General features: G+C 37.0%; 2 protein-coding genes across 2 annotated transcripts; both read right to left on the reverse strand.

Annotated features, from left to right (window-relative positions):
• Positions 1 to 2,028: 2,028 nt before the first annotated feature.
• LOC137403821 (probable serine/threonine-protein kinase clkA) lies at positions 2,029 to 5,145 on the reverse strand. The gene is made up of 4 exons (XM_068089884.1): positions 5,084 to 5,145; positions 4,572 to 4,668; positions 3,603 to 3,659; positions 2,029 to 2,760 (listed from the first exon to the last, which is right to left on the reverse strand). The coding sequence occupies exons 2-4, from the start codon at positions 4,660 to 4,662 to the stop codon at positions 2,063 to 2,065; spliced, it is 846 nt and encodes a 281-aa protein (XP_067945985.1). The 5' UTR covers positions 4,663 to 4,668; positions 5,084 to 5,145; the 3' UTR covers positions 2,029 to 2,062.
• A 2,201-nt stretch (positions 5,146 to 7,346) lies between these two features.
• Positions 7,347 to 8,204, reverse strand: LOC137404904 (uncharacterized). The gene has a single exon (XM_068091130.1). The coding sequence runs from the start codon at positions 8,202 to 8,204 to the stop codon at positions 7,347 to 7,349; it is 858 nt and encodes a 285-aa protein (XP_067947231.1).
• Between the last annotated feature and the right edge of the window lie 16,640 nt (positions 8,205 to 24,844).

Here is a 24,844-nt window from a genome sequence, read left to right on the forward strand (position 1 = left end):
TGTCTTTATATAAAGATATATAATTTGTTGTGAGTTCATGCAGTGTATTGGTTTTGTTCCTTCAACATGTTGATGTTAAAGCACAGATCATTTTGTGCACCAGTCAAACGCGCAGTTGTGTTTGGCTACAAATATATGAATGTACAAGGTACAGCGTGCCTCGATTGACGATAAGTTTATCGCGTTCAAGTATTTCTGGCAAGTTAGCTTATTGGGTCGCTCTCATATACTAATAATGGAGTTTGGAGTCTGTATTGTGCTATTCATAGAGTTATTTGATAGAATGTAACCTGGTAGCTTTACAGGGCAGCCATTGTCAATCATGCTGAAAAAAATCATATTACATTTCTTAATTAAAAATGGTTCGGTAAAAGCGCATATGAAACTGGTGGGGTTCAGTACGACCAACAAGTTTGAGAACCATTGCTCTACAGGTTTTATCTTCTAGTCACTAGACCTGCCAGTTCAAAAAGCACAGATGGTTGGTTAAGCTCGTCTCACTCACCTACGGTTAGATCTGTGTGATGGAGAAATGACTCATCAAGCATGTCATGTCTAGAGACCTGATTCGTAAACATTGGTGAGTGGAACTCTATATTGTCTGTTGTTCATTCAAAAATGCCTCTATACTGTTATTGTCCATCCGCCTGTTCCCTTTTTCTGTCATAAATCACAGAGAATAAAGATAAGTAGTGCAATTGTTCAAATGTCTTACAAAGTGTACAATTAGCTCTGTTGGCTGGAGCATCAGTCTAATAAGCTAAATGTCACAGGTTCAAGCCCTACATTGGCCAGCATTTTAGTCATTTTATTAATCGCATGCGCAGAACTTTAAGTGATGGCGTCAAAGTTGGCACATTTAAATAACTGCTACTGTAACACAGAAATAAAAGGCTTTGACATCCACACTGCACTTCATCATTTCTGCTGATTTGACATTGATTAAAAAGACACCTTTTATTCACACCAAATCTTTGAGTCCTCTTAAACGAAGCTGATTTCAGATAGAAGGAATTACAATAAAAATTGTAATCTGATCAATGAGGACCACTCATTTTAACGAATCAAATATATGCCTACAAATAGACGACAAATTATTTTTCATTCGTTGTGCACGAAGGCAGAGCGGACAGCTGGACAGCTGGACAGCTGGACAGCTGGACAGCTGGACAGAGCGGTAGCTATCATTTAAAACCAAAAAAGTTGTACCAATCGCGATTAATTTTAATTATAAACAAACTGAATGATAGTCGTAGCTTGTATTATTACCATTGTAACATTTTCTGTCGTGTCATGGCAACAGCAATATAAAATCTGTTCATTGAACTATTCAAGAAATTTTGTTCCGTGATCGGTACGATACAGCCGATACATAGAAAATCTTACAGGTGTGATTCAAGGAATAATGTGAATTGGATTTGTGGGAAAAATTGCGCAATATAAATGCATTCTTGTGTATACATGTAGGCCTATTTATTCAATTAAAAGCCAAAAATATAGACAACATCTGTTGGATAAAAGTAATCGATATTCATTTTTATTTATATACAAAAGCATACTAAAAAATATTACATTTGTATTACAATGATTTTATGAAATACACTATATTACACATTGGAGCCAGTAGCAAATGCTCATAAAAATCACCATATGTACAAAAATATACAGAATGCGAGCGAAAGTCATATTTTGTGTATAAAGATATAGGAAAATAATAAAAACCTTATGGAAGTATAGCTTGTGGAGCGAAAAAGTTGACAGACAATGCACTTGTCCGAGAAAGTTGACAGACAATGCACTTGTCCGAGAAAGTTGACAGACAATGCACTTGTCCGAGAAAGTTGACAGACAATGCACTTGTCCGAGAAAGTTGACAGTCAATGCACTTGTCCGAGTATCGGCAGAATGTCTTCAACCAATAAAAAGGCCAATAATAGTCATTACGGCAGTATTTAAAAGCCACACTATGGTTGAATTTGGTAAAAAATAAAAATATTTCAGCCTTGCTCAACTGGTTGCCTACCCTTAGCAGATGCCCGTAAAGGCTGGATGAATGTCATATTCAAGAATAGAGGGATGAATATCGGCCCTTATATTCATAGCTGTAGGAAGGAGTTGTATGCTCATTGCCATACGATGGCCTTGAATATTCGTAAGGTTGTCTGCCATAATCTGCCCATCGTCTTGCGTAGTCCCGCCAGCTCATCCATTGTCTATTTCTCTCGGTAGCGGCAGGACGTGTCCTCTCAGCATCTACTTCTGTAGAGACAACTGTTGTACTGTCTGTACTGATAGAGAAGGTAGTTGTACTTTTTGTACTGGTACTTCCTGTGCTGGTAAAGTAGTCTACGGTACTTCCTGTGTTTGTAGAAAATGTATTTTCGGTATTTCTTGGCGTAGTAGAATCTTGCAATTTGGTATTCCAAGATGGCCCCCGAGAAGCTTTGCTAGCAGACCTGGAGTTACCTCTCCAGTTTCCATTACCATTGTTGTTCCCATTATTTGACCCCGGGTTGTTGTTACCAAAGTTACTACCTCGGTTATTGTTTCCGTTATTGCTGCCTCCATTGTTGTTACCGTTGAATGAACCCTGGTTGTTGTTCCCATTATTGCTGCCTCCGTTGTTGTTCCCATTGAATGAGCCATGGTTGTTGTTTCCATTGTTGCTGCCTCCATTGTTGTTACCATTGTTGCTTCCAGCATTATTCCGCCCATTGTTCGTGCCAGTGTTGCCCATTCCATTGTTAGTGCTGCCACTTGCTGTAATACCAGCATCAACAATGAGACTCATAAACAACAGATCAACAATCATCACAAACATGCGCTTCAACAGAACTTACAGGACATAAAACGAACTTGCAAAAATTTTTAGTAGATTTTATTATAAGGTGTCACATTTTTCTAATATTTGCAATTGCTTTTAATGTTTGGGGTGATCTGACTGCCAGGATGTTTCAGGATTGAAATTACCAAAACTTTGTTGTGGTTAAAACGCTCAGAAGTAAAATGCATGCGAAATGATATCAACTATAGCAACGATATCATTGCTATAGTTGATATCAGCTATTGCATTCGAGTTCCAGTGTTACGCCTCTCTATTCGGTCGGTCTCTTTGCAACTATAGACATCACAATCGCACTTTCATTTGATCTGAGAGTTCTAACCACGATCAAGTTGTGTCGATTTAAATCTTGAAACATCCTGGCAGTCAAATCACATAAAACATCAGAAACAATTGCAAATGGTAAAAAATACTGGTCAACACTTTCTGATAAAATCTACCAAATTTTTGTACAAATTCATATTTAATATCATTATGCACAAACAATGAATTCTGCAATAGTCATTGACTCATCAATATGGCATCACCCTTCATCGTGAACAAGTAGAAAACAATCACTGTAAAATCATGAAAGAAAGATCGACCACATAACTGTTGGGAGGTTTCTACTAATCCACATCCAGTGCAGTCAAGTGGCACCCAATCACTAAATGGTGAAACTGACAGATGAAATTAATCACCCAAGAAAGATAAACATGTCTAATCTCAAACAAAATTCTCAGCAGATCTATCATCTAGACTCGTGATTCATTCAACTTACAAGGTCTGCCAGGTCCATTTGTGCTTCCAAAGTTGTTTCCTCCTGAGTTCCATTCTCCTGTGGCAGACAAACATTAATTAATGCTAAGTCTATGCTGGAGTTCTCACACAGTTGAATAATTATGGCCAATTGCCAATTTCCTCTCACAACATGTTATTCACATTAGCCAGTTGCAAAGTTTCGAAATTACTAAAGATGCTAGAAACTTCTAGTGTTTTGCACCGATTTGCATTGTCGTCCGTCCGAGAACCTTGTCTGTTAATTGGCATAAAACTGGAGCTAAATGGACAAGGGTTTGGTTCTAGCGCAATAAATCAACAGGCATCATTATGCTTGATAGGTATCAGAGCTTATTGTATCATGTATGATATGAAGGCATGACAACTGAAAGCGTTGTAATATGGCTTTATAATGAAACCCTTCGTATCTCTGAGTGCTATTGTTAGATAGTAACCTACTTTTTTCATGCTGATAAGAGAGATGAAGCAAGACATAGACATAGAGGTAGACAAAGTCATAGACACAAACATGGGCATTTCAGTCGATACTCAATTGATAATAGAATTAAAGCAAGACATAGAGATAGACCCAAACATAGACACAAACATGGGCATTTCAGTCGATACTCAATTGATAATAGAGTTGAGCAAGATATAGACTTAAACATAGAAATAGACAAAGTCATAGACATAGGCATTTCAATCAACATTTCACTGATGAGTGACATGAAGCAGTTTGATACAGAGCTGTGACACGTAAGTAGTTTTTTATTTTAGCCATTAATGTTTACTTCCTGTGATTGGATGACCTACTAATCATAATAACCAACAGTATTGCTTGTCTTATTGTCTCACCTTTTGTGAGAAACGTGCATGTTTGGTGGTTGACGCAAGTCTATGTAGCAAGCAGTATAACAGCGCTCGTCTGTCATCAAGTTATTTACAATATAGCAATGACACAAATACTCACTTTCATATTCCCGCAGAGCAGCTCTCCAATCATAGTAAGCACCTCCAGCAGAGGAGAGCAGAATCATCATTAACAGGGCAGTGCGTGTCATGCTTATCTTCAAGTACATGAAAATTGGTTGCAATAAATGTTGACTGCTGTTTGCTTTTTCTGAATTTTTGAAAACTTCTCAAATTTAATCTATTAGTTTTTTAAAAGAGCAACGACATAATTAATATTTCTGTTCGTACTTCAGCAGAGTCACTAATCAGTCAATAATCAATAAGTCAATAATCTTCAAAGAACAAATTAAGCTACAACTCATGTCAGTTAATTACATAATAAATTGGCGGGAACTGATTGATAGCACATTTTCACGGTTTATGTTCAAAGTGGCATTCCTATTATCTCATTAATTCTCCATCAGTTTCAACAGACCTGCTCAAAGCATGACTAACTAATATCAGAAGCCAAAACTAAAGCAATTCATATCTGCATTACAATACATATAATGACAACACCATATCACTTACATTCCAAAGATGTGCTCCAGTGAGTTCTACTCGTCTAAACTCTCCCAGTCAACTGATTCTCTCTAGCTGGAACAGGAGTCTTATAAAAGAGCAAGTTGTTATGGCTGAATAACCAATCAACATGCAGCCAGTTCCCAAGCCTCCACATATGATAACTTTACCACCCACATGGCTGTTTTGCTGTTAGACCACCACTAATAATAGCTTCGTTTGCTTTAAATTATTAATGATTCTAATATTGCCTCTGAGCGGAAACTTATCAGAATTACAACATCAAAGAGGACCGCAGCATCTACTCGTTAAAGTATCACTGAGAGAAACCTAAAACAAACAGGCTTTTTACTCAAAATCATATAACGAAATCATTTGATATATTTTAAACGCAAGTTAAAAACAGCAAAGGAGTGTTTTGCTTGACAAGTCTGATCTACATACAGTAAGAGGCATTTATCTGAGCTGTGGGTATATTTAGTGTAAGTGTGGGTAGATTGGTGCTGAGACATTGGTTCGATATAGTTAAGCATTGTTGAGTAATATAGGGAGTTTTAAAATACAGTCATTGTATGGAATTTGTGCGATGAATTTATGCAATAATTCAGTAGTTTTGAGAAGATTCATTGCTGAGATTCATTGTATCTTTGTTTACAGTTGTTGGGCAGTTTTTAGATTAGATATCTTACTAATATGTTAGTGTAAGATTTGTTGGCTATGTTAGTACTGGTTGGTATCATATGGTTTACATTTGACTGTCTGCTCAAGATATAAAGCTACATTTTCAGTGATAACGGTAAATCAAATTACTGACATCGATGATGGATTATGTAGTAGATACAATTGTATCTATTCAATTTAACATATGTACATGTACAATTTATTGCTCAGCAATGCATTGACCACAACATAGTTAAAAATACAGAAAAACTGAATTTCAAGCGTTCACAAAATTTTTGTTCTCCAAAGCGGTTTTGTACAGTGTCTAAGGCAACCAAAAGCTGCTGCTGCTAAGATCAGGTAAAATGTGAAAACATGTAACAGTGTGAAGGATTTTCCCTAATACTTTTATATTACTACACCTTCAAGAACTCACGGGCTATAGTTTAAATGCTGTCAGATTAATATTAACCCTAATATTTAAATAGGCCTAGATAGCTACACTAACCTGTGATGAACAGTGTTAGCATAGCCACATAACCCTGAAAGGATGACTTTCGGGTTATTGATATTGCCCACAGCTACACTAAACTGTGATGAACAGTACTAGTGTAACCCCATAACCCCGAAAGGATGACTTTCGTGTTATAATTGCCACTTCAATAACGTAGTCCTATGTAATTGAGACAATCAATTGACATAGGATAATCAACTTGACATAGTGATATGATGACTATGGAAAGTTGTACAAACTCAAACAGTATCTGAGATAATCAGATATTGATAGACCAACGCTGTTCGGTGATAAGCCGTTACAGCCTAGAATAGCATAGCATGCGGCTAAAATCTCTTATCCACAATCTAGATTGATAGATATAACAACAAGCTTAATTTCACAGGTTATAATTCCTTTTATTTACTGATTCAGACTAAAACATACCTTGAATATAGAATAAGGCTTAGAATATATTCAGATAAGAGCAGGAAAAAGACTGAGTAAAAATAAGGTAACATATTATTATATACCTTCTAAACATAAATGGTAGACCAATAAACTTAAAGTCTCTATATACTTGGTCCAATCATTATCCTTTCACGTGTAGGCTGTAGTTCCGGAGTCAGCAGAAATTCCAAGCTGACCACCGTTCTTAGCAAACAACATGATTCATAATTTCGTAATTCAAGTCTACCGGTTGTTTGTCATGAAGAAGGCAAAATTCTCAGCCAAACAAAAATGGCCAACATATCGCAGATATTATATATAAATCCATTACACAGCCCCTTCCTTTAAATGACTTAATTAAAAAAAAGGCACTTTAAATCGAGATAATATACAACAGTAAGAGTAACCATTATAATAATGTGAGTAAAGATTAGTCAGTGGGTTAAAGTATCCTTTGATGCTCTCTGGAGTCTTTCTTCTTTGACCGCAACTTTGGAGGCGAGACGACGCTGAATGGATTTCAGTTCCCTCAGTTCTTCGAGCATGGTGATAATAATATAATAAAGTATAATGACATGAGACTAGGTATATATATATGTGTAACTAACTACTTCCCAACACAAGATGGGCCTGTGAGATGATCACAGCCGTGGCAATGGAGACGATCCATCACTTATTTGCATAATCTACGAGATAATGTTTCAGTGAACGCCTTGGTCTTTCTTCTAACACCTCAGGCTGAGCGATCGCTTTTACTACATCTTCCGCGGAAGCTCCTTGCTCAGTGTACTGTCGCTCTTTTGGGTTTGGTATTAGCGGAGGAAAATCGTCTAAACTAAACAAAGGATCAGGTGCCTTTTTGAGTTTTCTAGCTCCTTTCATGTTAGGATGGCGCACAGGCTCCGGGATAAACGGAGCCTGACCCCCTTCTTCCACACACTCCACAAACGGTTTTAGTCGGCCTTCATTTTGAATGGATTCCTGACCATTCCGCTTCAGTTTGTAAGTGTGGTTGGGCCTCACCTCAGTGATTCGGAAAGGACCAACAAATTTAGGACACAGTTTCTCGCTCTGCCCTCTCTTCTTTCTTTTTCGTGTCATGCTAACCAAGTCACCGACTTCGTATAGTGGAGGTTCGTCAGAATCATCTGTTTGAATTTCGAGCTGCTGCTGCCGCAGCTTGTCATGGGCCTCTTGAAGTCGCTCCAGCAACTCTAGGGCATATTGTTGGGTGGTAACATTTTCAGTATCTGTTACCCCATAAACGATTTGATCCGGAAGTCGCGTTTCTCTTCCAAACATAAGATAGTTTGCTGTCTCGCCAGTTGCAGAATGGGGCGAGGCACGGAACCCTCTCATAATTTGAGGCAACAGAAGATCCCAGTCCTCTTGTTGTCTTCCCAACAGGAGACTGCGCAATGAGTCCCCGAGCGTCCGATTCATTCTCTCTACCATACTATTCCCTTGAGGGTGGTAGGGAGTGGTTTTACTTTTGGCTATCTTCCAGAGCCGACAAAGCTCTACCATTAGGGCAGATTGAAATTGTGCGCCTTGGTCGGAGTGTATTTGTTCTGGCAATCCCAGGTAACAGAAGATACGGCTATCAAGTGCTTCTGCTACTACCGGAGCAGTGGCGTCAGGCAGAGGTAGAGCATCTTGCCATCTTGTGAAATGGTCGGTTAAGACCAGAATCCATTGGTTCCCTCATTCAGTTTGGGGGAATGGCCCTACTAAATCTACAGCCACTTTTTGCCAGGGTCGGCCGCTGTATAGCCGTTGGCGGTTTCCGGACTGTGGAACTGTGCTGTGTTTTGCTAGTTGACAAGTTTCGCAAGTGCGAACGAGCTTGCGAATTTCCGACATCATGCCGGGCCAAAACCACTGCATGCGAACGCGACGAGCAGTCCGCATTATACCACTATGGGTCAGACGATGAGTCTCCCATATAACTGTTTTACGCGCTGTTTTGGGACAAATAGTGCAATTATGCATCCGTCCATTTATTTTAATCTGGATCACCAGCCTCTCATTTAGAATCTTCAGTGATGGTAACAAACTGTGTAATTTCCTTAACTCCTTACTACCGCATTCAAGCTTTTGCCGTGAAATCTCTTGACCGCTTTCCACAGCATTGTAAATGTCTGCAACCTCACTTGGCTGCTATTTTTGTAAACTCACAACTTTGTTATTCATAGACTGCGAGTCCACGACAGAAATGGTGGGAGACGATCCCTCCATTTCCATCAGGTTAGAGGGCGATGAGCCCTCCACCTTGTCGCTACTGAGTTCACTACGTCCAACTAAACCAATTTTACCTCTAGTGGGATAATGGCATGGTACCAGAGATGATCCGGTACTCCATTCCGTACGATCTGGTGGAAATAGAGATGATCTATTTTCATCCACCAGAAGTTCTGCCACTACTTCCTCTTTTGTAGGTCCACCATCTCGGATCTCTATTTGTTTACATTGTTTACAATCGAAACAAGTCATTCGACTTAGACCATCCGCGTTTCCGTGGCGGATGCCCTTCCGGTGTTCGATCCGATACTGAAATTCTCCAAGAATTTCTAACCACCGAGCCACCTGACACGAAGGCTCTTTTCTTCTAGCCAACCATATCAATGAGGCATGATCCGTTCTGACAAGGAACTGTCGACCATACAGATAAGGTCGGAAATGTTTGACACACTTAATAACAGCAAGAAGTTCCTTTCTAGTTACGCAATAATTTCGTTCAGGAGGACTGAACGACTTGCTATAATAAGAAATTACTCTTTCTTTACCATTTTGAACTTGGGACAAAACTCCCCCTATACCTTCGGCACTAGCATCTGTGTCCAAAATGAACGAAAGGCTTGGGTCTGGATACCCGAGAACTTCTGAAGTCACCAGACATTCTTTCAAAGTCTCAAACGATTTTTGACACTCGGGCGACCAACAAAAAGAAGCAGACGTAGATGTTATCCGATTCAAAGGACTAGCAATAACTGAGAAATTTGGAACATACTGGCGGTAATAGCCAGCTGTTCCGAGGAAAGCCTTCAGCTCATGCACACATTTTGGAACAGGCCACTCTTTCACATCCACTATCTTTTCGGGGTTGGTAGCTACACCATCTGCACTCACCACGTGACCAAGGTATTTCACTTCGGCTTTAAAAAAATCACATTTACGAGGCTTCAATTTCAGACCCGCTGCCCGTAGGCGCTCGAATACAGCTGCTAACCGCTCTATATGCGAATCAATATCCTCACTGAACACAATAATATCGTCGAGATACAAAAGCAAGGTTTTCCAGTGAAGACCCCTCATCACCCGCTCCATCAAGCGACTAAAACAAGCAGGAGCAGAGGTGAGCCCAAAGGGAAGCACCGTCCACTTCCACAGCCCATCTCGAGTTACAAACGAGGATTTGTCCTGTGCATTCTCATCTAAAGGAAGCTGCCAGTACCCGGATATCAAATCAAGGGTGCTGAATATCTTACTCCCGGCCAATGCATCAAGACTTTCATCTATTCGCGGCAACGGATGACAGTCTTGTTCTGTGACGGCATTCAATTGGCGGTAGTCAATACAAAACCGCCAGTTTCCATCTTTACGTTTCACCAGGACGACTGGCGAACTCCAAGCACTATTGGACGGGGTGATGAGCCCCTGCTCTGATAGTTCTTTTACCCGCCGCTCAACTTCCGCTTCCTTTTCAGATCCGAGGCGTCGGGGTGGTTGCTTAATTGGCCGAGTTCCTGGCTTAACCGGTATCGAGTGCTTGATTAAATGTGTCCGGCCAACATCAGCATCAGATCTGCTGAAAACGTCCTGAAACTCCATCAGCAGCTTCCCAATACTACGTCTTTCTCTGTCAGTAGTGCAAAGTTTTATTGCTTCCTGATATACAGAGCCCACATGTTCAGGCATAGAGCCTACTGAGAGATGGTCTTCAGTTTGACTGTTACCTTCATTTAACACATTTGTTATTTGACGTACTTCTACCTCTCCATCGCTTGGAATCTCTACCGCATGGAACATCCCCACGCAACTACCTGCATTTATCACGATCGGTGCTCGTGTTATATTAATGCAGCGTATTGGGACTTGCAACTTCTCACCTACTTTTGCCAAGCATGTTCCTAGCAACAACCCAGGAGCAGCCTTGGGATTCTCCTCCCATCTGTCAACTACCCCAATTTCGTTTGTCGTTTTCCCACATAGTCTACCCTTCACTATCATTTCAGAATGGGATGGAATGGTAACTTTGTGAACCACTTGAACTTTGCTCTGCAGTCGATCACCAAACCGATTAGTACACTTCAGCTCTCTGCCTTTCATTTTTAAACTCTGAAGTCTAAAATCCATGACACAAGCATTGTTTTCTAAAAATGGCATTCCTAGTATCGCATCCTCAGTGACGGGGCATACTAAGAATTCAGACACAAAAGCAATATCTCTGAGTCTTCCTGACAACTCGATTGTCCCTGAGATCTCCATCTGACTACCATCTGCGAGTCTTCCTTGAGACTCATATGGCATCAGCTGATCTCTAACTCCTTTAGATATTCTTTCAAACACATGCTGTGATATGATATTAGACGTACAACCAGAGTCTATCAGAAAATGAACAGGTCTGCCCGACACCTTCCCTGGGAGAAAGTAACTGGGGTTGATACGTGTAGGTTCAGTTACCTGTGATGAACGAGGTAACTCCCTATTGGGCCCATCTACCGCCAAAGACAAGAGACTATCATTGCCATTTTGGGATGATGTCAATTTAGAAGCGTTGGTAGATTCCTGACTTTTTGACCTATCAGTATTGCCACAGTCAGCAGGCCTTACTGCTGTGGACCATCTCCGTTTCCCGCCTTTGAGGTTTCCGTCTTCAAAGCGGGACAGTTTCTTTTTAGATGAGGGCCTCCGCACTCATAGCATTGCAAAGAAGTTCTCGATCCATTGTTAGATGCCTGGCCGGAGGATCTACCTGTAGCTGTGGATTTTTGTTGTAAAAGCTGTTGCATAACTTTCGTGTTTGTTTCCATTTGCTGTAACATTTTCTCCATCACCTGCTCCATTGGCGATTTCTTTTCGACAGAAACCTGATCCACTTCTACAGAAGCAACGTGATGTTTTGTTTTTCCCGAGTTATTTCCCACTTGGAAATACTCCTGAGCAGCTGTCACAGCATCAGCTACTGACTCAATTGGAAGCACTAACAAATGGCGTTGAAGCGCATTATGATTTAATGCTCGGGTGAAGGAGTCAATGGCCAAGGTGTTTCGTACTTCCTGACCTGCAGCTGGGTAAGCAATATCAACTAATCGCTCCACCTCAGTTCCTAGTACGTGTAACGATGAGTTACTCTCGTACCTTAACTGTCCTAGTTTATCTCTAGCCTGTCTTGGACTAATGCCAAAACGAGCTCGTAGACCTTGAAAGACGATTTCAAGTGTCTCCCCACGACTGCAAGCCGCAGCCGCCCCTTCCAAAGCGCATTTTAGATGTAATAAGGCGGCTCGATCTTCCCATTGATTAGCAGCACTAATATCAATGAACTGCTGCAAATACAATTCAACATCTCCGCTACCATCATACTTAGGTAGTTTAAAAGTTGCCTGTCTATTTAAATTCAAATTAGCCAAAGCCTGAGCTAATTGGTCCATATTTGCGCCTCCCGTTGCCATTGGTTCAGGTGACGCTTGATGACGCCGACGCGGGGGCATTATAAACTATATAGAATCCCACCGCTGCCACCAGTGTGAAGGATTTTCCCTAATACTTTTATATTACTACACCTTCAAGAACTCACGGGCTATAGTTTAAATGCTGTCAGATTAATATTAACCCTAATATTTAAATAGGCCTAGATAGCTACACTAACCTGTGATGAACAGTGTTAGCATAGCCACATAACCCTGAAAGGATGACTTTCGGGTTATTGATATTGCCCACAGCTACACTAAACTGTGATGAACAGTACTAGTGTAACCCCATAACCCCGAAAGGATGACTTTCGTGTTATAATTGCCACTTCAATAACGTAGTCCTATGTAATTGAGACAATCAATTGACATAGGATAATCAACTTGACATAGTGATATGATGACTATGAAAAGTTGTACAAACTCAAACAGTATCTGAGATAATCAGATATTGATAGACCAACGCTGTTCGGTGATAAGCCGTTACAGCCTAGAATAGCATAGCATGCGGCTAAAATCTCTTATCCACAATCTAGATTGATAGATATAACAACAAGCTTAATTTCACAGGTTATAATTCCTTTTATTTACTGATTCAGACTAAAACATACCTTGAATATAGAATAAGGCTTAGAATATATTCAGATAAGAGCAGGAAAAAGACTGAGTAAAAATAAGGTAACATATTATTATATACCTTCTAAACATAAATGGTAGACCAATAAACTTAAAGTCTCTATATACTTGGTCCAATCATTATCCTTTCACGTGTAGGCTGTAGTTCCGGAGTCAGCAGAAATTCCAAGCTGACCACCGTTCTTAGCAAACAACATGATTCATAATTTCGTAATTCAAGTCTACCGGTTGTTTGTCATGAAGAAGGCAAAATTCTCAGCCAAACAAAAATGGCCAACATATCGCAGATATTATATATAAATCCATTACAACAGTCACAACACTAAATGCTCCTGAAATAGCAGATACAGCACAAAATGAACAAAGATTTAGTTTTATTTTAAAACTAATCAATCTTGCCAGTATTATTATAACTTTAAACAAATAAAACAAATGTTCCTCGAACAAATTATATTAATAAGAGTAGATATTGAGTTATATGTGGCACAGCAAATGGACACCACAACCCTAGTATTATTATCTGTCTTCGTCTTGGCATGACTTTACTAAACAAAAATCTGGAATATCACATTTGTACAGTAAATGTATATATGATAAGAATGATAACAATGGGTAAAGTCTGCAGTCAAGACATCTTAGTAAGGCATAACTAGCTGTTCATAGATATGATACAGTAAGCTGTGTAGTGTACACGCTATATATCAGTGAGCCATGATGGTACAGTATACAGTGTACTGTACACACACTATATATCAGTGAGCCATGATGGTACAGTATACAGTGTACTGTACACACTATCTGTCAGTGAGCCATGATGGTACAGTATACAGTGTACTGTACACACACTATATCAGTGAGCCATGATGATACAGTATACAGTGTACTGTACACACACTATGTCAGTCAGCCATGATGATACAGTGTACAGTGTACTGTACACACACTATATCAGTCAGCCATGATGATACAATATGCAGTGTACTGTATACTGTATCATCAAAAAATAAACCACAAAAACAAACATAAATATAATAGTGGTGTCAGCTTACACTCATATAAGTTTGGTTAAGTTATAAATTACTGTTGATGTCATTGTGGGGAAAAGCTGACAGCACTATAGGCAGTGCTGTAACCGCTACCCGCAACAGACTGATTTGATTACAGCATAGCCTGTGACTTTACATTGCGGTCTAAAATGTTTGCACACGCCTCTAACTTAGCTTAAAACAAATCTATCTTATTAAATATTTGATATTTCATCACTAAACCATTGCACTGACGTCTGACTCACAGGAAATACAGAAATATTGAAACAAGTACCACACATGGAAAGTAACTGTTTGCTGTAAAGTTTATTGACAAACACTAAACATGTTTATATCACCAAGAATATTACTTACTGACTAATAACAATAACAATAACATGTTTAGTGTTTGTCAATAAACTTTACAGCAAACAGTTACTTTCCATGTGTGGTACTTTTTTCAATATTTCTGTATTTCCTGTGAGCCAGACATCAGTGCAATGGTTTAGTGATGAAATATCAAATATTTAATAAGATAGATTTGTTTTACGCTAAATTAGGGGCGTGTGCAAACTTTTGAGACCACACTTTAAAGTCACAGACTATGCTGTGATCAAATCACTCTGTTGGGGGTAGCGGTTACACCGCTGCCTATAGTACTGCCGGCCTTTCCCACAATGACGTCAAAGAGTAATTTATAACTTAACCAAGCTTATACGAGTGTAAGCTGACACCACTATTATATTTATGTTTGTTTTTGTGGTTTATTTTTTCTCATGAATCGCAAGGAATTCCTTTTGTAAAAATAGAAAATGATGTCATCATCAGACGAGTTGTTGCCAAAATCATATGAGACCGACTGAGGGCTGCTAGATGAATGGCTCCTTATACAGACAAGAATGGGGGCTTAAGTTGAGTGCTAGTATTTAAAAATTCATATAGACACAAGCATAGACATATACATAGACATATAGGCATAGACATATACATAGATATGTAATATGGACATGCAACATAGTCATGTAATATAGACAGATAAGCATGTACACATACACTGAGTTTCCTCGCTTCGAATGAATTCGCATCCAACATTTCAACGATTTGGAGTCGCCCTATAAATGTTTCCAAGAATCACAGATGTATCCTTCAAAACAAAACTTGTTAAAACAGACTCACTCTCATTTCACATTCACTTTTAATTTCATGCATGGTCAACTAGTTGCACTAAAAAGACATTATTTCATCATCCTTGCACTAGCAACCCATCCTTGACATGTAAATTTTAATGTAAAGCCAAAAGGTCAAGCAGAAACAATAGTGAGTAACAGTAGAACGTTTTCGAATCAGAGACCCGGGCGCACGGTTGTGTGCTGAAATTTATTTACCTTCATCAGGAAGAGCTTAGCGGAGTGTTATCGTATCGGATCCTTCAGCAGCAAGCGTTGCATCGCCGGTAATACCTTCGCACAAATTTATCGAATCAAAATGGTGTCGAATGGGTTTGGGTATAACCGTTTGATTTGGAGTGAGAGCAACTCTGAACCCATTTGGAGCATGAAAATGCAGTGATTGCATAGTTACCATATGTGAAATATACATTTAATATGTTGCATAGATATGTGACCTGGCCACATAACATGTAACATAGACATCTAATATAAACACAGGATCAATAGCATGAATGTTCTTGGGGATGTTCGCAATAGTCCGAATAATGACAACAATCAACTCTCTCACTTTTTGCTATGACTTGCAGGTGATGATACTGCGTATGAATCTTCCATATACATGTATTGAGTTCCATACAAACAGCTGCAGACACAAATGCTTCCAGTGCAGCATCAGTTTTAGTCCTCAGGTCGAAGCCACCGCTCAATAAGTAAAGTAGGGAACTAATCAGACTGATCCCTTGGTCTTAGTTGAACTTTAACCTATTGCAATAATCATGGCCAATTCAAATTGGGCTACTCCTTTATAAACTAGTGTCGATAAATGTTTATGTTTAAGTTAATATGTTAATATAAACATGTTAAAATGTTAACATGTTAAAATGCTAACATAAGCATGTTAACAGTTAATGTAAACCACAGTGAGCATCATGGAGATCTACACATTTGTTTAAAAATCTGCACAGGGTTTTCAACCAGCAATGGCCATCCTTCAAGTTGTCTCCTCTCTTACTAGACCAGTTTGCTGCACTTCCAAGCATTTGCTTGTAAGTAAAAGCCGCAATAGTTCCTGTTTTTGACAGCTTCGATTCTCAGCGACTCATGCAGCCACTAGTATTGCAATGGTTTTCACACACTGATAGTTTGTCTTCTCAAGCCTGTCGTCACTACCTTACAGAATCACCTCACCTCTGCAATTCTTTATGAGGCCACCAACTTGCTGTACAAAGGAGTCCTGTTCACACTAGTACAACACATTAGGTAATGTTATTTCCAATATTCATTGTGACTACTTTTCAGTCTTCACAAATAAGGGCTAGCTATTTTGTTTATAGTCAGGGTGAGCCAATCTATCTTGGAGCTAATGTGGAGTGTCTGTTATGATTTTGATAGGCAACTAAGGCTATATTAGACAACCCCTTTACACATTACTTTGTACATATGCGATATGACTACTTCACACTTAGGCTATGAAAACAAGGTAAACATTAGCTGCTTTTATCATGCTGTAAATAGAGTTTCGCGATTTCATCAGACGATTCGATATTGCAAATAAACTATTCTCAATATATAGTGATATTAGTATTATGGAAAAAACTTGTAAACTTTTGTTAATATTTTTGTATTTCAACTTGACAAAAAACGGTTTTTTGTTCAAGATAATTACAAACATTTATTTCATGAATGCCCGTGTTCATGAAAGGCCGTGGAATGAGGCCCATGTAGTTTAATTCCAGTATAGCTTATCTCATTACACGATTATATCTTTCATACGATTGGCTATATCATTTTAAATGGCCGCGAGTTTCAAATTGTATACCTTAAAAATGCCACCAAAAAATTAAATCGTCATATCATGAAGCTTTAGCTGTAAAGTTACTGTGTAGACCTTACCTCTACTTTAATCAAAGCTGATGGCTTATAATGCTTAGTGATTCTTTGTTTGTTTGTTTGTTTGTTTGTTTGTTTGTATTTTCATCAAAGAATAAAAAAAAAACATAATAGAAAAATCAATCTATTTTTAATGATGAGGGCCCACGTGCACAATAGCGTAGCTAGTCGAGGTGCAGAGCTCGGGGTTGATTCTGATGGAATGCAGGTCAACTCTCCGCATATACATGTTGATGGTTTGATTGTTACTTTTTAGGAAGAAATTCTCAAAATCCCTTAGCTATATAACAATCGAAAAATTGGAGCAACGGTTGGAAACCATTTCAAACTGGCAAAAGCAGCTTATCAGAACATCCTAATCTTTTTACTATAATAAGAGCCATGTCCATCGGCCTGTCCAAAGACATGGTTGGATGTTAGGAAAACCAACACATTATACTGGGTTTGAACTCACAACAGCCACCTAAATGGACCGACTTTCTAATACCTGCACCAATCAACTGCTTAACTGTAGGTTGGAATAATTGTACACAGAGTTACAGTATTACACCTGCCAATCTATCACAATGTAATTAATAATAACATGGTGTTGGGAGTTGGTCAGACAGTTTAATTCATACACGAATCTACATATCTCAAAAATTGCATTTACAAGATTTTATGCAAAGAGAACAATAATTATATGTAATAATCAGTTTTTTCAAATATTTAAATTCAATTATTTGGCAAAAATTCAATTCTATTAATTTTAATCAAGAATTTGCAGTAGTAGAAAGTGTGTCTATGAAACATTGAAATTGTTTTGTGTTGCCCAAGTTTTCAAGACAATAATCATATAATATAAAATATAAGAGAAAATATTATTTTCAATGTCAAAGCTCTTCTTTATTGCAGTAAGTAGCCTGGGGCCCTTAGTTTATTTGTAGAGCCAATCTTTAGATAAAGAAAAGTGTATAAATTTAGTACAGTTCTTCTATTATCTAGTGAGTTCTATGGTGCTGGTAGTATAATTAGTTTATTTCAGGAAGATCTTTTTGTCAACCATTCATAAAGTATATTCTACTATACTATTCTGTTTCTAGAGATTACGCATTTCAAGTGTCATTAATCTTACACCCTTTAGACTGGGCAGACGTTTATGGGAATATGTTTTAGAATAACACTTCAACTGTCACATTTGAACAATTGGATCGCCTGCCATTTTTCAGGTAAACTTATAATGGCAGTTTGATTCCCTTTTATCGCAGGCCAAATATGCCAACTGCATGCCTATTACAGATCGTCACTAACTGCTACAGAGTGTCATTATCCTTGGCAAACTGCCAGTTAGTTTGTTTAGTTTACGACTAGATAATAAGTGCCCATGTAATACAAGCTCTACCATATTTTTGTAGATAATCCATGCATTGTTAAGAAAGATTTATTGTTATTGCAAAGCGTGTTTTGCCTTTTGCCAGCGAAGCATGATCAAGCTTTATCAGTTTGTGACATGATTTTGAATCATTTTCAGATAAATGTTGATTTTCTAGATTAGATCTATTAAATTTTCTCACCTTAGCTTGCAGTTGCCTAGAAACTGGTAGCATTATAATAACGAACCTCTCAACATTAATATTATGAGATAAGCGGTGTCTAATTTAATTCTTTTGTAGCAAATATGTAGGGTCGGTACCATGGCCCTTCTTTCCAAGTCTTTAGAAAGGAGAATGATTCACACGAGCTGCTGCAAAGCATTTCCTTGTAGATTGGCACGCTTCATCTAATCATTAAAATTCCAGAGCACGATTAAACAAAATTCAACTCTGTTCACAAGGCAAAAGCAGGGCAAAACTATCATTTGAGGTGGATAATAGTTATACTACGATAGTCTTGAGGTTTGGATGCTGCATGATTCACAGCTTAATAAATACAAGGAAATGCACTCATAAGATTTAATCTGCGAAAAATTATGTCACAGGTGAGTCAAGCTAGTTTAGTGAAACTCTGCAGCCACAAAGTTCTTCATGTGTGGTTTTGTGACCACAGGACACATTTCTAGGTGGTCTCACTATGTTTTGCACAGTAAATTGGTTGGAAACTGGGTTAGCAATATTCTAACAGAAACCATCTAATCTTCCAAAAAAACTATTATTAGAGCTTCTAATGGATTTTGCAAATTTTAGTTCTTGTAATGAAATGTGGCCAACTTTAAATATGAAAGGTGTGGGAAATGGGGCAAAATCTGGGACAATGACTAACACTATTGTGGGTAGGACATGCCTGGTCTATGACTAATAGAGGAAAGCTTTTTAAATGTCCCTTTAAAACCCATAAAAACAAGAACACAAAAGGCTGCTGCAGTCCAGAACATCAGAGTTATTTAAGTCAAGTGTTTAACAAAAAGTTCTGGCTGAGACTACAAATATTGGTAGCAGCCCTTTTATGTGTCCTCAACTGGAGTTGCCTACCTTATGTTCTTACGTTAAACCATCTTTGAATCTTTGAATTCTGCTAATAGGTAAACTATAACTGAACATTTTGATTTTGTGCACTAAATTTGAGTAATAAGAATTGGGTACAAACATGGGCATTATTGTTCATTCATTGGTCACGACTCATGAGCTTTTAAAGAGTTGTTCTATCTCATAAAAGAGAACATAACTCTTACTTGACTTATGGTAATACTATAAATTGATAGACATTTGGTAAGCAATGAGAATTGTGGGGCTAAGACCAAAGCTTATTATTTTCTGGAAAATATTGATTAGCAGAGACCTGATCACACCAAAAATTTTTGGGTCATCAATTGATCACAATATACATATGCGCAGAGAGTAACCTTAAACAGTTGATAAATATGCAATCACAGTTTTCTGTCAATCGAAGTAAACTTCTGCACGAACTACACCAAGTGGAGATGTTTGTATCACGAAGATGTATATACATATACATCTCCGGATACAAACATACCTAATCCCTCTTCATTATGTCATCTGCCACCAGCATTAGTAAACCTCCTACGCACTGTGACTTGTTGTTCTCTTGGGTTTGTTAACTATATTTAGTTCTGTCAGGGAAGTTGAGTGGTAGCAGGGCGTTTCCTGTTGAGCTTAAATCTTAATCTGTTGTATTTAAGGAAACTTCTCATATATACCTTCAACCCATGAATTCATTTATGAATATCCGTAACAAACCTCATCTTTGCACACATACAGAGATAAGTATGTATACCTGTGCATATATGTATATATGTACATAAGCCTATATACCTAGGTGTATATACCTATGTATACACTTATGTATATGTATATATATATATATACAATCAGTAAAATTCTAATAAAATTTACTGATTGTATATATATATATATATATATATCTATATGTATATATAGTATATATGTATATATAGTATATATGTATATACATGTATATATATAGTAAAATTTTAATATAATTTTATAAATATATAAAACCAGTAAAACAGACTAGATAAAACACTTCATTACTAATGGTTTCATTCTTGGTAAGAGCTATCTTCAGATTGCTTCTTCAGGTTGATCTTCAGATCAGCAATCTTTAATATATATACATATATTATTATATATATATATTTATATATATGTATATAAATATATTTATCTATTTATATATATGTTTATATAAATACTTATTTATATATATACTTATATATACATATACTTACATGTATGTATATATATACTTATATATATACTAACTAGCTGTGCTTCCCGGCGTTGCCCGGGTAATAGAAACGTCTTTGGACAGAAAAATGATTTGTATTTAACATATAACAACATTTGCCATTCTAACTTTCAAACTACATATCATGAGAAAAAATTTTTGTCTTATAAACAATGAGAAGTAATGAGAGCTGCTTGCTATTAGCCTGGCACACTGCCAATGGAAAATTTGAGTACTCTTAATAATGTGAGCCAACAGCTTCTCATGACGTCATGCTATGACCCTGCATTGTAAGCAAAGCCGATGGGTATTTGTTCTCATATAATGACTTATATCGGTAACCTAGCAACTCAACCTCGTTGGTCTAATGGGTATGGTGTTGAACTGACAAATGGATGGGTCCGAGATCAAATCTTCTGCGGTACAGATTTTTTATTTCAATATTTTAAGATCTATAGCCGGAACGCGGACAGATATACATACAACGACAGAAGACAGAAAACATACTTTGAGAAATATATATATAGAAATACCGGTATATGTCGTTTCCAAATAATTAAGTTAAAAATCACACATTCTATTGATTCTATTACAAGCCTTTTGTTATTTAACCTTTACACTGATGTTGAAGTTGATGGAATTTAAAACTCATGATAAAGGTTTGCAAAGAGATCTCTAAATCAATGTACTTTTTATGCAGCATCAAAAACTAAAGAATACTGAGTCATTCGAATCATTAGCGTCAGTTTTTACTACATTCTGTAGAATCCTACACCATGTTGTGAGATCACGTCATGTGACAATCGACCAATAGAACATAACCAATAGAAAATTCCCAAATGACCTCTTTAGCAATCACAGTTTTTATAGTCGAAATGTGGGGAAGTTCATTGCTAATTTGGGCTTTTAAAGGAGAATAATCTTGAGTGAGCTAGATCCTACCTTCTACACGGTCAGATGGTACTACAGGGTCTGGCTCCCACGTGCAAGAAAGGATATGTCTAATAGAGGACTTCCCATACATGAGAATAATATAATAGATACTAAGGCAGAAAATGATATATAAAGATGATATATTCATTTTAGATTATTCTAGAAGCTCAAACGGAATAATAAGCAATAATCTCACAATATGGAATAACAATTAATTATGTCTAATCTTCAGGCAACACTTTATCTCCGGATACAAGCAATCTTAATCTCTCTTCATTATGTCATCTGCCACCAGCATTATTAAACCTCCTACACAATGCGACTTGTTATTCTCTTCGGTTTCTTAACTGTATGTAGTTCTGTCAGAGAAACTGAGTTGGAGGGTGTTTAAACCTTAGCCTGACATATTCAGCAACGTAGCTTAAGTCTATGAATTTATCCATGAATATTATGAACAAACTTCATTGTTAAACAATGACAGATTATGACAGATTATTAACTATTATTATTATTAGTGACAGATTATGAACCCTTTGAAAAAGCATATATATAAAGATATATACAGTATATTGAAATTTATCATAAGTAGAGCAAAAACCACATTGTTTAGCATAGAATGGAGCAGTATAAATTAGCAGAGAATTAGATAAAATACATATTTTGGTTAGCTATTGTCAGTTTCGTGCTTGCGCAGTCAACAGGTTGTAGATCTCATATACCGACTGACATATAGACTAACAGTAACTAACCAAGATAAGTATTCTATCTAATTCTCTACTAATTTATATATACAGTATATATACATATATACAACTCGTATATATATATATATACATTAGTGGAAAGCCCGACGTTGCATGGGTATTAAAAAACAGCCTATAAACAGTGGCAGGTAATGTAGTTGCCTGCCATTTGCCATTAGCCTGGCACATTGCCACTGACTAATTTGAGTAAGCTACTATCCGTATTGTTAAACTTACTTGCAAGAGCCGACATAATGACTCATTATGCTTGATACATTCATTGCATCTCGTGTAGCTTAATTAGTTAGATTATCGCCATCTGAATGAGGGGTTCCAAGATCAAATCCTGCATGAAGTAAATCTTTCATTCCTAAACTTTATTAGCTATAGCTGGACACACCAAGCAATGAACTTTGAGATTTATAGATATACTAGCTGTGCTACCTGGCATTGCCCGGGTAATAAAAAATTTAAGTAAAAAAAATAAGTAAATTTATTTATATTTAACATATACAACATTTCACATTCTAACTTTCAAACTACATATCATGAGAAAAGTGTTTGTGTAGTTGAAATTAATTAAGAGAAACATAAAAACAACTGTAAAGGTTTCAAAACTTTGTCAAACAACTGTAACTTTCACAAGCACATTGCCAATGGAAAAGTCTACCAAGCTAGTTAGTAAGCTTCTAATGCAATTAACATTGCGCCAGCATTGTTGCCGAGCTACGCTATTCTAATAATTGCTATAGCCGGACAATCAAACTTAGAATACACATACGGACATACTTTGAGAAATATATATATAGATATAAATGTTAGATAAATGCCGGGCATTGCACGGATAATAAAATAACTATCCAATGAACTTGAGTAACTTAAGCTAATAAAGCTAGTAACTTATTATAATAAGGGACGTGTCCGTCATCTGAAGCTAGCTTGTGACGTTACGCATAATGATCTATAACACAATCATATCTAAAGGTGTGCTAGAATTTTTGCGAATGTAAAGTATGTGCTCTATTATGCCAGAGCATAGCAAGACAACGTGGAGTAGTGGATTAGCTCGCTAGTCTGCAGAGCTGGAGGTTTCGAGTTCAAATCAAATGTGAAGCAGGTTTTTTGTTCCTCAAACTTTATGACTAATTGGTACAGCCAGACAGACAACAAGATTTATATACATAGAAGTAGAAGAAGAATACATAGAAGAAGTAGATAAATTACGCATTATTACGGCAAATTACGATCACCTCCAGGTATAAACTCTTCAATATAAGTGATGAGATTTGTGCAAATATTTGTTTTGATATATAAAGTAAATCCGTACACACGACAGCCAAAATAATGTTAAAAATTGGTAATCTGTGCAAAAAAATGAAAAACTGGGTAAAATTGGAAATAAAAGTTTGTATATAAATTAATTAAATTCAAATAATTTAAATTTTGTTGAGTGCAAATTAGGGTATCTTACGCACATGTAACTATCACTCTATATTTTATTCATTGCCAAGTCTACACTTTGCTGGCTCTAAGGTTAAGTAACAAAATATCTTTGTGCGTTGATTAACACTATTTAATTTAGTTTTGAAATATTATCCAAATTGGTCAAATTATTTTATTATGTTGTTGTTTATAATGTATTTGTTTTGATGTGACAGATAATTATTTCAAGTATTTATGATTGTTTTAGCTCTGTCACGAATTTAAGAAAATATGATGCATTTTTATAAAAATTGATGCTCTAACATATAAAATTTTTGACATACGTAGCACATAACAAAACTGAACAATTTTGAGTACCGTCATTTAGCCATACCACACCAGCATAAATTTATTTATATTCTATTGAACAACTACACATAGTAATGATAGGATTTTTATTTGTAATAAAATTATAATTTATTTTAGTTCAGATAAATGTAATGTAGACATATGCAGATATTGTTATTAGGAATACAAATGTTAAAATATTATCTACTTTCTCTAAAAACTTTCAAATACGTTTTGGTTGAAATATTAAATCAAAGATTAGTAACTTTATTGTTTAGCATATCGACTTAGGAATGAATAGGTTGAATTTTACCAAACTGATCATTGGGAAATAAAATTTGGATATTTAAGTACTTTAGAACATGTATGTCTTGATTATGTGAGATATAAAGATGTTCTTTTGAATTCATAGTAAGAGTTTGGGAACCAACACAGCAGGTAAAATCTTATATTTGTAGATGATGCAATGGAAGGGTTGATGCACTTCACATTTTTTGCTACATGTAGGTCTGGCAGCTGACACTGTTATCATTGAACACCTTTCAAGTTACTATACTAGGCCTTATTTCCTGTTGGATCTACTGTGGTGCATATAGTGCAAATGCACCACCCTAAATATGGCAA

Source organism: Watersipora subatra, chromosome 9, assembly GCF_963576615.1.
Source record: "Watersipora subatra chromosome 9, tzWatSuba1.1, whole genome shotgun sequence".
Classification (NCBI taxonomy): Eukaryota; Metazoa; Bryozoa; class Gymnolaemata; order Cheilostomatida; family Watersiporidae; genus Watersipora; species Watersipora subatra.

What these genes read in the sequence shown, in the direction of transcription:
- LOC137403821 (XM_068089884.1), bottom strand. Translation starts at nt 4,662, where the DNA reads ATGACACGCACTGCCCTGTTAATGATGATTCTGCTCTCCTCTGCTGGA. An exon ending in TGCTCTGCGGGAATATGAAA is followed by an intron (nt 3,660 to 4,571) that starts GTGAGTATTTGT and finishes TGTCTGCCACAG; the next exon opens with GAGAATGGAACTCAGGAGGA. An exon ending in AAATGGACCTGGCAGACCTT is followed by an intron (nt 2,761 to 3,602) that starts GTAAGTTGAATG and finishes CTGGTATTACAG; the next exon opens with CAAGTGGCAGCACTAACAAT.
- LOC137404904 (XM_068091130.1), bottom strand. Translation starts at nt 8,204, where the DNA reads ATGGTAGAGCTTTGTCGGCTCTGGAAGATAGCCAAAAGTAAAACCACT.